This window comes from Rhynchophorus ferrugineus, unplaced genomic scaffold (assembly GCF_030347505.1).
Source record: "Rhynchophorus ferrugineus isolate W39M unplaced genomic scaffold, kcgeb_rfMv2 rfM2, whole genome shotgun sequence".
NCBI lineage: Eukaryota > Metazoa > Arthropoda > Insecta > Coleoptera > Curculionidae > Rhynchophorus > Rhynchophorus ferrugineus.
The window spans coordinates 14,226,796-14,242,392 of record NW_027472581.1 but is presented as its reverse complement, the minus strand read 5'-3'; the positions used below and the strand labels follow the sequence as shown (position 1 = coordinate 14,242,392).

The window sequence follows — 15,597 nt, the reverse complement described above, 5'->3', positions numbered from 1 at the left end:
ATGTTCAGAGTCGAAGAAATCAAGGCGGGAATACCAATGCAGATTCTTCTAGGACGACCGCTATACCATTACTGCTATTTTTGTAGACGATACTGCAATTCAACCAATTAAGAAATCAGTACGCATCATCTTTGCAAATAACAAAAACCAATAACATTCAAGCATTATCAATAAAAACTTGTAAGAGCACTTACATCAGAACGTTACGTTATAAGGCCAAAAAATAATCTAAAATAAAGCTAAAAAAGAACGAAATAAGTACGCATTATCTTTGCAAATAACAAAAACCAATAACATTCAAGTATTATCAACAAAAACTTGTAAGAGCACTTACATCAGAACGTTACGTTATAAGGCCAACAAAGAATCTAAAATAAAGCTAAAAAAGAACGAAAACTACTCAATCTAATATCTATCCAGTGCAATATATGAAATATTACAAAATCAAACACAATAAAATACAGAACGTGTTTTATAGCTACAGAAAAAAAAACTGGTTCTGTATCGATGAAAAAAACAACGTATAGTCGCAAAATATAAAATAACAAGATACATTATACAAATCATGATCTATTGTTTTTCCCACAATTCCATCGAAGCATTCGAACGAAAAGAAATGTCCGTAGAAAACAATATTAGCAACTACAATATCTCGGCATTTACGTTGAAGAGTGCATATATGAATAAGTTCAAGCTCATTGTAAAATTATATCTCTCCTTTGTCGGTATCGTTCTGTCATATAAAAGTAAAATGCGGATATAAATTTTAGCTATGTAAACAGTGTTTTAAAAGACGAAGAGGGAAAATTTGATGAATATGTATTTGACATTTCATTTAGGTTAGATTATAAAATATAAGTTTGTACATTTATTTTTTATTTCTGTAAATAAATAATTTAAGTTACTGATTGTATATATTATAATAGATGTTGTAGAATTTCTTTATAAATGAAGATGCTGTAAAAACAAAGCTGATTAACTTTAATTGATTAACTTTAATTGAAAATGAATATCATAACAACTGCTCCACAGATTACAAAGTAATTAAATATATTGTACCAGACAATTGAAAATGTAAAATGTCTTAATTTTAAAACATTACAGGTGATAGAAACATTAGCCTCAAATATTATTGGAAATACACGGAACCAACACAAAATACACTGAAAACAATTATATAGAGTATTATAGTGTTAGTTTAACAAAAATGTGAAGATAGTTTTAACAGAACAAATAATTCAAATATTTAGAGTTAACAGTGGAATTGGATGTAAGATATCAACCACTAATGCAATACTTTAAAACTTTCTTAACTTGTCACATTGAATTTATTTCGAACATTCCAACAATAATGAAATAACTGAAAATAAAAATAATAATTTAAATGTGATTTAGTCTGTCAACTTCCTGATAAAAAAACCAAATGTTAAACCATTATAAGGTAATTTTCAATAAATTTACGAAACTACTTTTTCTAAATATCTACGATTTTGTATACAGGGTTTTAGTGTCCTACTTAAACACAACACCGTTACGATTCTTGTATTCTAAAACTATTCTATTAATGAAATACTGAACGGCCTTCATCTAAAATATTAATTCGCGGCAAATCTGAAATATGCGAAAACAATCGCTGCCCCGGACAATTTGTTCATTGGATCGCAAACGCAACACACGTATATAACCTCCAAAATGTATTACACCGATATTGTGTAACGAAAGGCGATTTTCTTCAGTTAAAACCCGTACTTCAAACAAGTAAACAACATTGTTAGTTAATATTTTTAATTTCAATCTATACAACCTTGTTAGAAGATACATTACCATTTCATACGAGCAATTTTAAATGTATTAACATCTAAAAACCACCAGCAAATCTGTTTAAACAAAGAAATGTATATTTGCTGTATATATAGTATATTTTTAAAGTAAATTTTCATGTTAATTTTATGGTTTAGTAATATGTCAACTATTTAGTTAACGTTAATAATCATTAAAATTGTCATTAAGCGGCTAATAATATTTAGATATCTTATATTTCCATATATTATGACTACGAATTAATTCCAATCAGTGTCAAATATTGGCCGTAACTTCATTTTGATGATTTGATGTCACAAGTAATATATTATTATTTAACCATGGTTTCTCTAGGCATCAGACAAAGAATAATAATTTTCTGTACTATAAATGGGGATTACAATTTAAAATAAAAAAATAACATAACAAATAAACGTCCATTAGCAAACCAAAAAAATTATAAAAAAGCCATTCTAAGACCTAGAATGCTAAAAGTGATATTAGGATTAAATATTCCTAACGTCAGTAGTAAAAACACTAATAATAAAATTATCAAATATGTCTATTTATAAACAATAACAACAATTTTTTTTTAAATGTACATCGCTAAAAACAACGATTAATTCTCAAATAATGATAAACTCAAAAAATAACGCTGAAGGTTGATTATATTAAAGCGTCCGAAAATATAAATTTGAAATAAATGGTTATCAGAAATATCGTTTAGGTAACCTTTAACTGACCTTCATCTTGAAATATATTTTAATGTATTTAAATATTTGTAAACAAGCGAAATCTTTGAGAACTGTCACTTTGTTTTAATGTGTACCGACCGGAAAGCCGTCAGGTTGTCAAAATCGTAATAAACATACTTGTGTTCATTAAAAGTTATCATTAAAAGATATTACGTGCGTGAAAATGTAATCCACGTTTTTAAAATAGTGTTTTGTTGACGTACTTTTAATTACACATTATTTTTTTTAGTTTTTACATTCTTTCAAGTTAATAATGGTATATACAAGTATACTATCATGATCATAAAATAATAAGACATTTTCAAATAAATTATTTTCTTTAATAGCTTAATTAACTTAACCGTCACCTCTGTACACTATATTTTTCAAATTTTAACATTTATCATTATATTTAATGAATTCAGTAAACAAAAATTACTTTGTTTTATTCATTAAATTTATTTCATATTTGTGCATATTCTAGAAAAAATCTAAACCGATAGTTCGTTATTCCCAAGTTTTTCAACTTTTAGCTTTAGCAAAGTTTCCTTTGAATATCTCGAATTCTAGATTTATTTTTGTCTGTCTACTATGTAAAAAAATAAAAGAAAGCCCTAAATACCTAAGGAATAACCAATATAATGTGCCTTGCTCTACATTATTCAGAGATAAGCGAAAATTTTGTATAGATTTTTAAGGGACTGAATGTTATAGGCACTATAAACAAAGTTTCCAATACAAGTCAGTCTTCTAGGATGGTGATGGTGATCTAAGGTGATTGGTTGACTTAATGTGATAAGTGATAGTGATATAGTGATACACTGATTATAGCGACCCACCAACTTTTTGATACCATTTTTGTACTACGATTTGTCCTTTGCTTCAAAATAGACCTCAGTTTCGGCAAGCATTCTTTTAATATCTGAGAACAGGAAAAAGTCACTGTGGGCCAGATTTGGGGAATGCGGTGGATGAGGAAGCAATTCGAAGCCTAATTCGTGGATTTTTGCCATCGTTTTCACTGACTTGTGACACGGTGCATTGTCTTGGTGAAGCAGCACTTTCTTTTTCTTCAAATGCGGCCGTTTTTCGGCGATTTCGTCCTTAAAACGGTTTAATAACGCCATGTAATAGTCGCTATTGATGGTCCTTCCTATTTCAAGGTAGTGAATGAAAATTATTCCATGCGCATCCCAAAATACAGACGTCATAACCTTGCCAGCAGACTGTTGCGTTTTCCCACGCTTTGGAGCAGGACTGTCGATTGGACTTCGGAGTGAAGTGATGGAGCCATGTTTCATCTATTATGACATATCGACGCAAAAATTCGAGTTTATTACGCTTGATCATCTTCAAACACTGCTCCGAATCATCAACCGGTCGTTGTTTTTGGTCAAAAATGAGCTCACGCGGTACCCACTTTGCACATAGCTTTCTCATACCCAAATATTCGTGAATGATATGATGTACACGTTCAGTTGATATCTTTAGAGTGTCTGCTAATTCATTCAATTTTATTGTAAGGTCATTCAAAATAATTTGGTGGATATTTTAATGTTTTCGTCGGTAACAACCTCTTTTCCCCTCGGCTCAACCTTTTTCACTCATCTAATATTTTACATTTAATATATTTATAGTTACCAATGAGCGTTACTTGAATATTTATTTTTTGACCTCCAATATAATATCAAGCACTATTTTTATTTAATACATATTTATTTGTAGTTTGTTTTAAAAGAAAACACTCTTGAAATAAGTTAAAATAATAAATTTAAACATTTGTTAGGAAGTTTCAGAAATAATCAAGGTCCCTATATTACTAATAAAATATATTTTATTCGCGGTACTTTTAAAATCATATTGATATTATTATAAACAGAATGTTTGACATCAGTTTCACATCAAATGATTGTAATTACTACATAAACGCAAATCGGTAACTTCAAAACCGATAATTTAATATGGCCATGAAAAAATAACATCCTACGGGCATATAGTCGGTTAACACAACCCGGATGATTTACGGCGAAATTAATATGGCTTGTACCAAGATGAATAAAACATCGTTCTAATATTTGTGTTTCATTTGCATTCCGAAACTCGATCTGAAATATCGTCATCGCACGTCAATTTTGCCTGATTAATTTAGATAACACGCAATACTATTTTCGTTGCATCAGAAATTTGCATAGGTAAAATGCTTAATAGGGTTTTGTACGTAAAAATGAATGATAAAGGTTTAATTATTTATTTTTGAGCTGATGGCCGACTTAATTCAGTTAAATAACCTAAAAAGTGTGTCCAGAAAGTAATAATTTTTTTTACTTTCTACGTAATAAAATGTATATTTTGTTCAAAGTTATTTTGTACATACGTCATTTAAATTTGTGACATGAAAACGTCGCAATGTCACCGCAACAACTCCGACTTTTAGTTCAGTTTAGTTAACAAAATTCGAATATAAATAAAATAATTGAATAAAAATGTTATCAAATATAATATATTTTAACATTATAGTACATCTAAATACTATAGTTAATTATACAGCCACAATAGTTTATAGGTTAGAGTTATATAACCTCTTATCACTATTGTTTGCAAGAATTTAGCATACGTCTGACAACCGGACGACTTTGACAGGCTCATTCGTTTACGCGTTCGAGCTAGTCAGACAGAATTGTGTCTCTTTTTAACTAGACTAAGATGGGAAAAAAAACATTGTCTGATTCTAAAACGAATTTACAAATTGCCACAGGCAATACATTAAACATCTTGATGACGTATGTATAAAAAAACTTTGAATGGACTATAATACATGCTTATCAATTGAACAACTAAATTCAGCGTGAATAAAACATTATCGGATATGAAGTTAAGGTTAAAGGTTGGACACATTGTATGATAAAAAGTTAAATGTACTTTTATTATCGCCCACATGTAACGGTTTACATAAATCATAAGCCCACACGAATAATCGGAAAAGTGCATACATATTCGCTTAATGAATCCAGTGTAGCAAGTAACTGGTAAATTTCTAGTTATAAATAATATTTTTTGACGTCTAAATTCATCGCTTTTTAGTAGACTTCCACTTTGGTATCGGCAGCATAGATACACAAGTCAGCATTTTCTATGGGCGTCCATTTTAAGTTTGTTGTTTGAAGGTTTTGGTTATTGTTTAGATCAAGAAATCTTCGTTTTACGTTGTGCATATTTTCTGTTTTACATTAATTATTATGAAGTAATAATATAAAAATTGATGACAGTGCGTCCGTGTAGTAAAAGAGGTAGTGTACCTGAGGGAAAATCTACTACGGAAATTAGATATCGTTTCCCAAAGAATGATCTCGCTCCTTTCCAAAAATGGGTTGATCAAGTAAGTAGTAATAAGTTACCTGGATAAACCACAATGCAAATATATCAACGTCATCGTGTCTGTCACGGACATTTTAGTGAAAAATTTAGAATTACCCTTCCTTCACGAATAGGTATTAGGGTAAATGTATATCCAACATTATTTTTATCAGGTACATATAAAATTATCTATCTACTACATGTCTGTTTATATATTATTTGTTTACAGAAAATCAAAACCTACTTATGAAGATGTGAGTAGTAATAAAATTCAATTAATCTACCAAGTTGTTCGTATGATGTCTCTACCTAAAGAAGTCTTACAAGAAGGTAATAATTAAGATAACTGGATAATTAGTAGTAACAAATACTACTTTTAATTGTAAAATATCCCTAAAATATTTGTAATACTTTAACTTTAGAACAGTCAGTGTTCAATAATTTTATAGTAGAGCTATTGTATATTTAAATTTGATTGCCTTGTTAAGAAAATATTTGTTACGGTACCATTAAATTTAATTGCTACTTTTAGGGGATTTATTACCTTAAAGAAATCTATTTGGTCTAAATTTACAAATAACTACATTTGTTTAACAAATCTTAACCAAGATTGCTTAGAGAATTTTGTTGGATCTATTAGATGTCATGGAGGTAGAAACAGCATCCTTCAACTAGTATGTTCGAGAATCAGTTCAATTTTTTCACATCATTCTCCCGGAGAAAATTGTGAAGAGGATGAACATGTTAGATAACTTATATTCTTTTTTAACGGGCGATCTAGTACCACTTGAGGCTGTTAAATCACCAGTTGAGTCTATATTTTCAGTTCCAGAGAACTTTGCTTTGAGGAAACCAGGAGTCTAATATTGTATTTTAGTGTTATTTCAGGCTATTTAACAAAACTTTTGAAAAAGAGACAATTTACAATATTTGTCTATATTCTATATTATGGAGTTCCACAGATTAAATACTCTAAAATCTAAATAAGTTTAAAAAACACATAAAATTTTAGTGTTTCAACTGTACAATCCATAATGATTTTCAAGACCAAATTTTAAAATCTATTATGAGGTGTGATTGTATTTTTGGTTTAATGAAGTTAATGCAATATCAACAGGGAAGGATTTAAAGTTTACCTTTAATATATCAAGATAAGTTAAAACTCTAATAGATCCCATAAAACTGATGGCACTAAACAAATATGAGAAGGCGTTATAGAAAAATTATAGATATTTTAATTTTGCCTAGAATAGAATTCATGATTGTTTATCATTTGCACTTATATAATTTGTTTTTTTTTTGCTTTTTGTTTATATATATTTATATAATTTACATTTACGTATATTTGTATAAGATTTTATTTTAATAAATTAATTTTAAAAAGTAAATTTGATTTTCATTTAAATACTATTGGCCAATAAATGTGACGTCACAAAGTAATCAGGCGAAATGGCAGACCAATCAAAGCAAAGTATTTTCCTTACAGGTTTCTACATAACTATTTTAAACTAACTAATCAAATTCACGTTGTCAGTGCCGCCAATGATTGAACTAAGCGAAACATTGCCCCACCAGGGGTGTGCAACTACAATGCTAAGTGGTGGGGCAAAATCTTGTTTAGTCCAATCATTGGTGGCGCTGACAACGTGAATTTGATTGGTTAGTTTAAAAATATTATATAGAATCCTGTAAGGAAAATAATTTGCTTTGATTGGTCAGCCATTTCACGTGACTATTTTATGACGTCACATTTGCTGGCCAATAATATTTGAATGAAAATCGAATTTAATTTAAAAAACTAATTTATTAAAATAAAATCCTATACAAATATACATAAATGTAAATAATATAAATAATAATAAAAAACAACAGAAATATACATAATTGCAAAAAGCAAAAATAAATAAACTACAAAAATGTAAATAAAAAAAATTAAAAGCCCCATACTCCAGACAAAATAATTAAAATACTCTTCTATAACGCCTGCTCCCTTTTTCGTATTTGTTTAGTGCCATCAATTTTATAGGATCTATTAGAGTTCTATCTTGTATTTGTGCTATACTGAAGGTAAACTTTAAGTCCTTCCCTGTTAATATTGAATGAACTTGTTTAACCCAAAAATACAATGAACATTTGACAATAAGATTTAAAATGTGGTCTTCAAAATCGCTATGGACTGGGCAGTTGAAACGTTTAAAATTTATGTGTTTTTTTAAGACATCTCTCAGAATAACAGATATGCTATTTTTATGACAAAATCTAGGTATTAAATAAAAGAGATAGCTTAAAGATCTACAAACAGTATAGTAAAACAGTCTTGATGGAGTTGTTAATTTGGGTCTACGCGGCTGCATCGCTTCTATAAAATCAGTATCGAGTTTTTGATCTGTGGAACTACTTAATGTAGAATGTAGACAGATATTGCACGTTGTCTTTTTTCTCAGAAGTTTTATCAAATAGCCTGAAATATAGACTAACGTGCAACGTTCCACTCTTGTTTTCCTCAGAGCAAAGTTCTCTGGAACTGAAAATATAGACTCAACTGGTGATTCTACAACCTCTGGTGATGCTACATCTCCAGTTAAAAAATAATGTAAGTTATCTAAAGCGCCTACATGTTCATCTTCTTCACAATTTGCTCCGGGCGAATGATGTGAAAAAAATGAAATGATGAGCCCTTTTAGAAATTTCTCGAACATACTAGGGGAAGGATGCTGTTTCTACCTCTATGACCTCTAATAGATCCAACAAAAATCTTTAAGCAATCTTGGTTAAGATTTGTTAAACAAATGTAGTTATTTGTAAATTTAGACAAAATAGATTTCTTTAAGTTAATAAATCCCCTAAAAGTAGCAATTAAATTTTTAATTGATGGCACCATAACAAATATTTTCTTAACAAGGCAATCAAATTTAAATATATAATTCCTCTACTATAAAATGATTGAACACTGATTGTTATAAAAAGTTAAAGTATTGCAAATATTTTAGGGATATTTTACAATTAAAAGTAGTATTTATTACTACTAATTATCCAGTTATATTAATTATTACCTTCTTGTAAGACTTCTTTATGTAGAGACATCACATTGACAACATACGCACAACTTGGTAGATTAATTGAATTTTATTACTACTAACATCTTCATAAGTTTTTGAGTTTCTGTAAACAAACAATATATAAACAGACATGTAGTAGATAGATAATTTTATATGTACCTGATAAAACCAATGATGGATATGCATTTACCCAAATACCTGTTCGTGAAGGAAGGATAATTCTAAATTTTTCACTAATATGTCCATAACAAACACCATGACGTTGATATATTTGCATTGTGGTTTATCCAGGTAACTTACTATTATTTACTTGATCAACCCATTTTTGGAAAGTATCGAGATCATTCTTTGGGAAACGATGTCTAATTTCCGTAGTAGAATTTTACCCCGGTACACTACATCTTTTACTACACTGACGTATTGTCATCAATTTTTATATTATTACCCCATAATAATTAATGTAAAACAGAAAATATGCACAACGTAAAACGAAAATTTCGTGATCTAAACAAAAACCATAACCTACAAACAACAAATATAAAAATGGACGCCTATAGAAAATGCTGATTTCACACAATTTGATCGACCAATCACATTTCATGTTAGTGGCGGCACCTGCAATTTAAACTGCCAATCACAATTTGCGATCGCAGCGCTACAGTTGATTGAACTAAACAAAACATTTCCCCAAGGTCGCCTATACCGTGAAATTTCTATTTTTTCTATGTGCCCCACTACTTACCGTTGGAGTTGCACACCCCTGATTATATGCCAATTCATCATTTTCGTTTAGTTTGTTGGCAATGTCACTTTAATATTCGTTATATTTTTCGCCGATATTTTTTTGTAAGATATATCTATATTTTTTTAAAGTATCTATAGTTGTAATTGAGAGTACCGAAATTTTAGCTGCAAAGTAAAATATGGATATTAAAAATAGTTTTGGGATTCCTCCCGCCGATCATTGAGTTTTGCGTGGAAAAGTAGGACTGGAGCGCAAACATTTCGATACGAAAGCCTAGGGTTTTTGAAGAAGGGTATCGAACTTTTGTTTTGAGATTTCCGGCCTCTCGGATATCAAGTGAATTTCTCGTAGTTTGATACCGACATTTTTGGTTCGCCGATATACCGTTATTTATTTTTTTTTTTTGAATATTGAAACTCATATCTATATTTTTTAAAATATCGAAATATCTATATTTTCTTCCGCGGCCGACGTCCCTAATGTAAAAAAACATCGATACAATATCGATATTTCTACACTTAACCCTACTTTTCCAGACAAAATTCACTTGATAACCGGCGGGAGGAACCACAAAACAAAAGTTCGATACTCTCCTTCAAAAACATCGAACATTTTTCCACTACAGTCCTAATTCTGACTCTAAATTTGAAGAACGGTGCAAGAAATCTCGAAAAAATAGTAGGTTTTAATATCGATATTTTCTTCAGAAAAAAAAATGGCAACGGAAAGGGAGATTTATATACGTATATGGATTTTACTCACGTCAGCCAGGATTTTAGTAATCAGTGACAAGACCTAGAACTTAACGTGGACTCCGAACCACAGTCCTCAGCATTAAGCCTACTGACTGGCGAGTGAACACAAATTTACGACTATACGCCAGCACCGTCCTGTCGCCTTTACCACAGCACCATCAAGCTGGAGGAAAGGGATAGATATGTGAAATTCAAAGTTCGATAGTTATAGTCAAAATATACCCAACAAAACTAGTGATATATCGGGAAAAAATATAATCAAGAAATATCGATAATTTTTCGGCATCCCTAAGATGAATAAGGGGCTGAATAAATTCAGTTTAGCTCGATCTGTTGATGACAGCGCGTTTTACTTTTAATATTTTTACATCATTTATTACATTTATTATTTAATTATATTACACAAATTATTGAAAAAGCTAAAATATAAATAATAGTGATGACCATTTTCACACGTTTTGCAATTTAGAAGCTATCTTTACCTACTAAACCGTGTTGCATTAATCTGGGCAAATTGTGATCGCAAGGTGCCAAATCCGGTGTGTATAAATGATTTCTTGTTCCCATTAAATACAGATACCTCATCGACGTATTACTGTGGATTTCTCAATCTGAATACAATGTTAATGATTCTACACGACTCATCTATGCTTTTTTCTCATTTTGAATTATCATAATGGACCCGCTTTTCAATGCCAATAGCACTATCCCACACACAAAATTTTGATTCATCAACCCTTAGCTCGTCCATGGTCGCTCGTTAGGCCATAGATAATTTAGTGAATGTAAATTAATAATAAAACACTACCAATGGCAAGTGAAACATCAATCATGAAACACAATTGTCAAAACAGTCTAATTTAACAAAGTAAGCCGGTGATGGTAAAACAATGAAACACATATTAATGATGACACACGCCGAAATAATGAATACCGGCATTTTCATATCAAAAATCACCGTTAAAACAGTTACATCAAGTTTCCTTGTGGGTAAAACGAAAATACATTTGATTGAACAAGTTTAATATGGAAATAAATCTACAGAAACAATAATTAGAATGAAATGAAATAACACAAATTATCACGAATACCAGAATTATAGAATAAAAAATATTCGCTAAATACAAAACTGTTGAAACGACTATAATTTAAAAAATATTATTACAAAATTCACTCCTAATGCATATCAGTCAATCATAAAGCCGATTGGTACCTATCGGCACAAATATTAACTATACTCTAGAAAAACAAGGTATATTAACAAGTCATTGATATCTTCCATCAACTTACATATATATAAAATATTTAAAAGGAATTAGTTAAATTATTCCAATATAACTTTTCAAAAATTTCCGGGTATAAAACAGCAGAACTAAGTTCAATTTAGAGGTTAGTTTTTTGAGTTATCTATGAAAAAATAAAAACAAAAACAAAACGCTATGTGTTGGGGTTGTACTAAAACATTAAACCAACAGTAATCCAACGCAGCCAAAACGAAGTTCTAACGATTAATTAACCATGCTTATCGCTACGTAACCAACGAAGAACTGTACGATGACCTCGAAATCAAATGGATTCACGGAGTTATCCAATATTTCACGTTAAAACATGAAATAAGGTTACTAAACCACAGCAACGTGGAAGCAATACAGGTACTGGTCAACACTCGGGAAATCAGAAAATTGAAGCGAACCAAACCACACGGACTTGTATGGTGTATAAGTGTTACTCTTATCCCTTTTGCTTTAGTAGTTTAAGTCTATTTTAATTTGGGAAATACATACTAATGTGTTTCTAACGTATTTGTCTTGTTTGTGTATTGAAGCACGTGCCACAGACCAGTAGTAATAAATTAATTTGTAAATTAAGATTGTACTAAGCATATCTAATGTATGATGTAATTAATAAAAAACTTCATATACATTTTGCTACCTAAAGACATTAAATTGTACTATTTTGACTATATTTTTGCCTCCCTGTGCGTGCGAATCAATATTTTCAAAAATTACTAATGTGAAACAAAAGCAATTTGTCAGATAACTACAGCTCAACTTGCCTACTAACAAAAATAACTTTATTATTACTATAAAATTACGTTTTCAAGCATTTAACTTACAATACTAGATTAATATGCAGGTGCATTTAATATGTTAACATTACTGACCAATTGAAAAAAATGTTATAGTAACAGAGATGCTTTGTATTATATAATTAGCGAATAAAAACATTTTACTAATATTATTAATGTAAGAAGGGTAAATAATAAAATAATATTATAATATGGGTTGCTTTAATTTGAATTTCAGCAATAAATCATACACCTGTTATCATTATCATATTTTTCTGAATACCTACGTATTTTTGCACATATATTTCTCATAAAATTCCTGATACAAATATTTGCTAAAACCACATATTTGTATATCTTATTTTCAGTTAAATACCCTTTGTACTTTAAAGTCATAAAAATGTTAAACATGAATAAAATATATTAAAATGGTAGTCTGTTAATTCCATTAATTTATAGACGTTGACAGGGGTATTTTTTATTACCGCTACGTTCGTTCTAATTTAAACAGAAAGCAGAGCATACAAAAATATTTACCCACAATCTCCATGAATAGGTATATTGGAACAATTGAATTAATTTTATGACAAATAAATATTAATTCTAAAATAAACAAAATATATTCTTCATTCTAGAAATATCAACTATACTCTAGAAAAACAGGGTATATTAACAAGTCATTGATATCTTCCATCAACTTACATATATATAAAATATTTAAAAGGAATTAGTTAAATTATTCTAATACAACTTTTCAAAAATTTCCCAGTATAAAACAGCAAAACTAGGTTCAATTTAGAGGTTAATATTTTGAGTTATCTATGAAAAAATAAAAACAAAAACAAAACGCTATGTCTTCAAAATCATAATATGTCAATAAACATCAAGTTTTATGTCATTAAAATGGATGACATTTAGTTTATATCTTAGTATTATAATCAACTTACTTTAGTATAAAATATTTTAGAGGAAGGTCTAATTATTCCAATATGACTTTCAAAAAATTACCCAATATAAAAACCCAAAACTAATTTCAAATTAGAGACTAATTTGTAGAGTTATATCTATAAAAAAAATAAATACAGAAACAAAACGCTATGTATTGGGTAACACGATATGTCAATAAAAGTCAGTTTTGTGTTGTTGAATTAGATCACATTTAGTTTATGTCTTAGTATCATGATCAACTTACATAAGTATGAAATATTTAAAAGGGACTAGTCTAATTATTCCAATATTACTTTCAAAAAATGACCGGCTATAAAAACAACAAAACTAATTTCAATTTAGAGACTTCCAGAGTTATCTAGATATAGAAAAACTAAATACAAAAACAAAACGTTATATATCCGGAATACCGATATGTCAATAAACGTCAGTTATGTCCGTTAAATTATATGACATTTGCTCTTAATATCAAGAATAAATTTCAGAAAAACGGTTGGAAATAAATATTTCAAGTAATTATAAATAGGTTAATTTAAGAATGACTTTATTTTATTTTTATTCGATGACATTTCGTGCGTTCTTGGTATTAAAGTCATAAACATATTTTATAAGCAATTAAAAATATTATTTTATATGAAGCTAAATCATGATATGGCATTTCCTTTTAATTGAATAAATTCCGTATATACGAGAGATACGTAAGGTGTGTTTATTTAGATGATTTTTTGTGTAATGTTTATGCTTTTTCAAAATTTTTATTGCTCAACATTTGATATGTTCTAGAACGGCATGACTTTATGGCTTTTACTTGATTCAAGTCAGTATCAAATGTTAGATATCAGGCAGAGTTAATTATTGAAACATTAATAATTTAATGACAAGACCACATCCATTGATAAGATCAATGTTGCATCAATTAATAAAACATGTTAAAGACAACATTGTTGAAATTTGTTAATCTTAATATAACTTTGAAATACATTTAACTAAACTAACAAAGTTCTGGAAAATATATGTAGTGCTTTCTAGAATTGTTTCTTATTAAAAATAATCTCTACTATAATTTGTCAAAGAAAGCAGAAATTAACCGAACTAAACTTAAGATACCTACGAACATTTAGCATCAATTATGTTATAAAAACACCAAAATAAACAAGTTGGATTAGTTTGACTCCTACACAAAATGATAATTGATAAATATTGTTAACATCTGACATTCAATAAGAAAATAGCCCTTAAAACAGCTACCATGTAAGAAACGGTATAAAAAATATATTGCATACAATTTTATATATGTAACACATTTGATGTTAATAATGAATTATATTAATCTCATATTGTACACATGACCTTAAGTAAATTACAACCCACTTAACAATACCACAACAAAGACTTAAATCTACTAACTTTTTTAGAAACAATACATGATTCATACTTTTTTTTATTAACCTTTTCTTCAATAAAGAGACATTTCTTATATATTGACATATATTGACGTTAACTTTAAATAAAACAAATGAATACTATGTCATCTGACCACAAACGTTAATACAATTTTAAATTGAAATCGCTTACCTGTAGTTTTGACATTATGAGAATTAATTTCTACAAACTTCACACAAACTATCACTAAAACAGCAAGGCAAAAACCTTTAGAAAACATTATTGTCACCCAAATTATTCTAGTCTCCTCTCAAAATCCTGGACCTAAACAACGGAAAAACTAATCCAGCTATGCGCCCGATGACGGATCGTAGTAATCGTCTGTAGTTTCACCGGACGAAAACACTGAGAACGTTTGTCAGCTGTTCGACAATAGCGCGAGCGTAATCGAATGGTCGGTTGGCGAGTCTGCGATCATTTTTTATTCGCCATCTATACCTGTCTCATTTATAGCGCCACATTTAATTAGCCGTATTGACGGCGGCTATCTTTCCGAGATAAACGAATTATAGTGGACTGTTTTAAAAATCACGTATATATTGGATACGGGAATTTATGGTAGCGTATATATTACAAGTAAATCTGATAAATACTTTCTTGAAATTGTTATAGATGCGATGCATAGTGTTATCGTTTCTTTTCCCGTAATTCACTCAGCAAATTATGGTATATATAATTCACAAATTCAGCC

General features: G+C 29.4%; 1 protein-coding gene and 1 long non-coding RNA gene across 2 annotated transcripts in view; both read right to left on the bottom strand.

The window, feature by feature from the left end:
* LOC143191852 (uncharacterized) overlaps positions 1–15,295 on the bottom strand; it is a 79,806-nt gene extending 64,511 nt beyond the window's left edge. Inside the window, exon 1 of the mRNA XM_076397290.1 lies at positions 15,039–15,295. Coding sequence (XP_076253405.1) covers positions 15,039–15,126 — 88 coding nt within the window. The 5' untranslated portion in view covers positions 15,127–15,295. The remainder of the gene's footprint in view (positions 1–15,038) is intronic.
* On the bottom strand, positions 7,673–9,502 carry LOC143191855 (uncharacterized). Its single transcript, XR_013004649.1, has 2 exons — positions 9,107–9,502; positions 7,673–9,050 (listed from the first exon to the last, which is right to left on the bottom strand). It is a non-coding gene; the product is annotated as an uncharacterized LOC143191855 (long non-coding RNA).
* Positions 15,296–15,597: the final 302 nt, after the last annotated feature.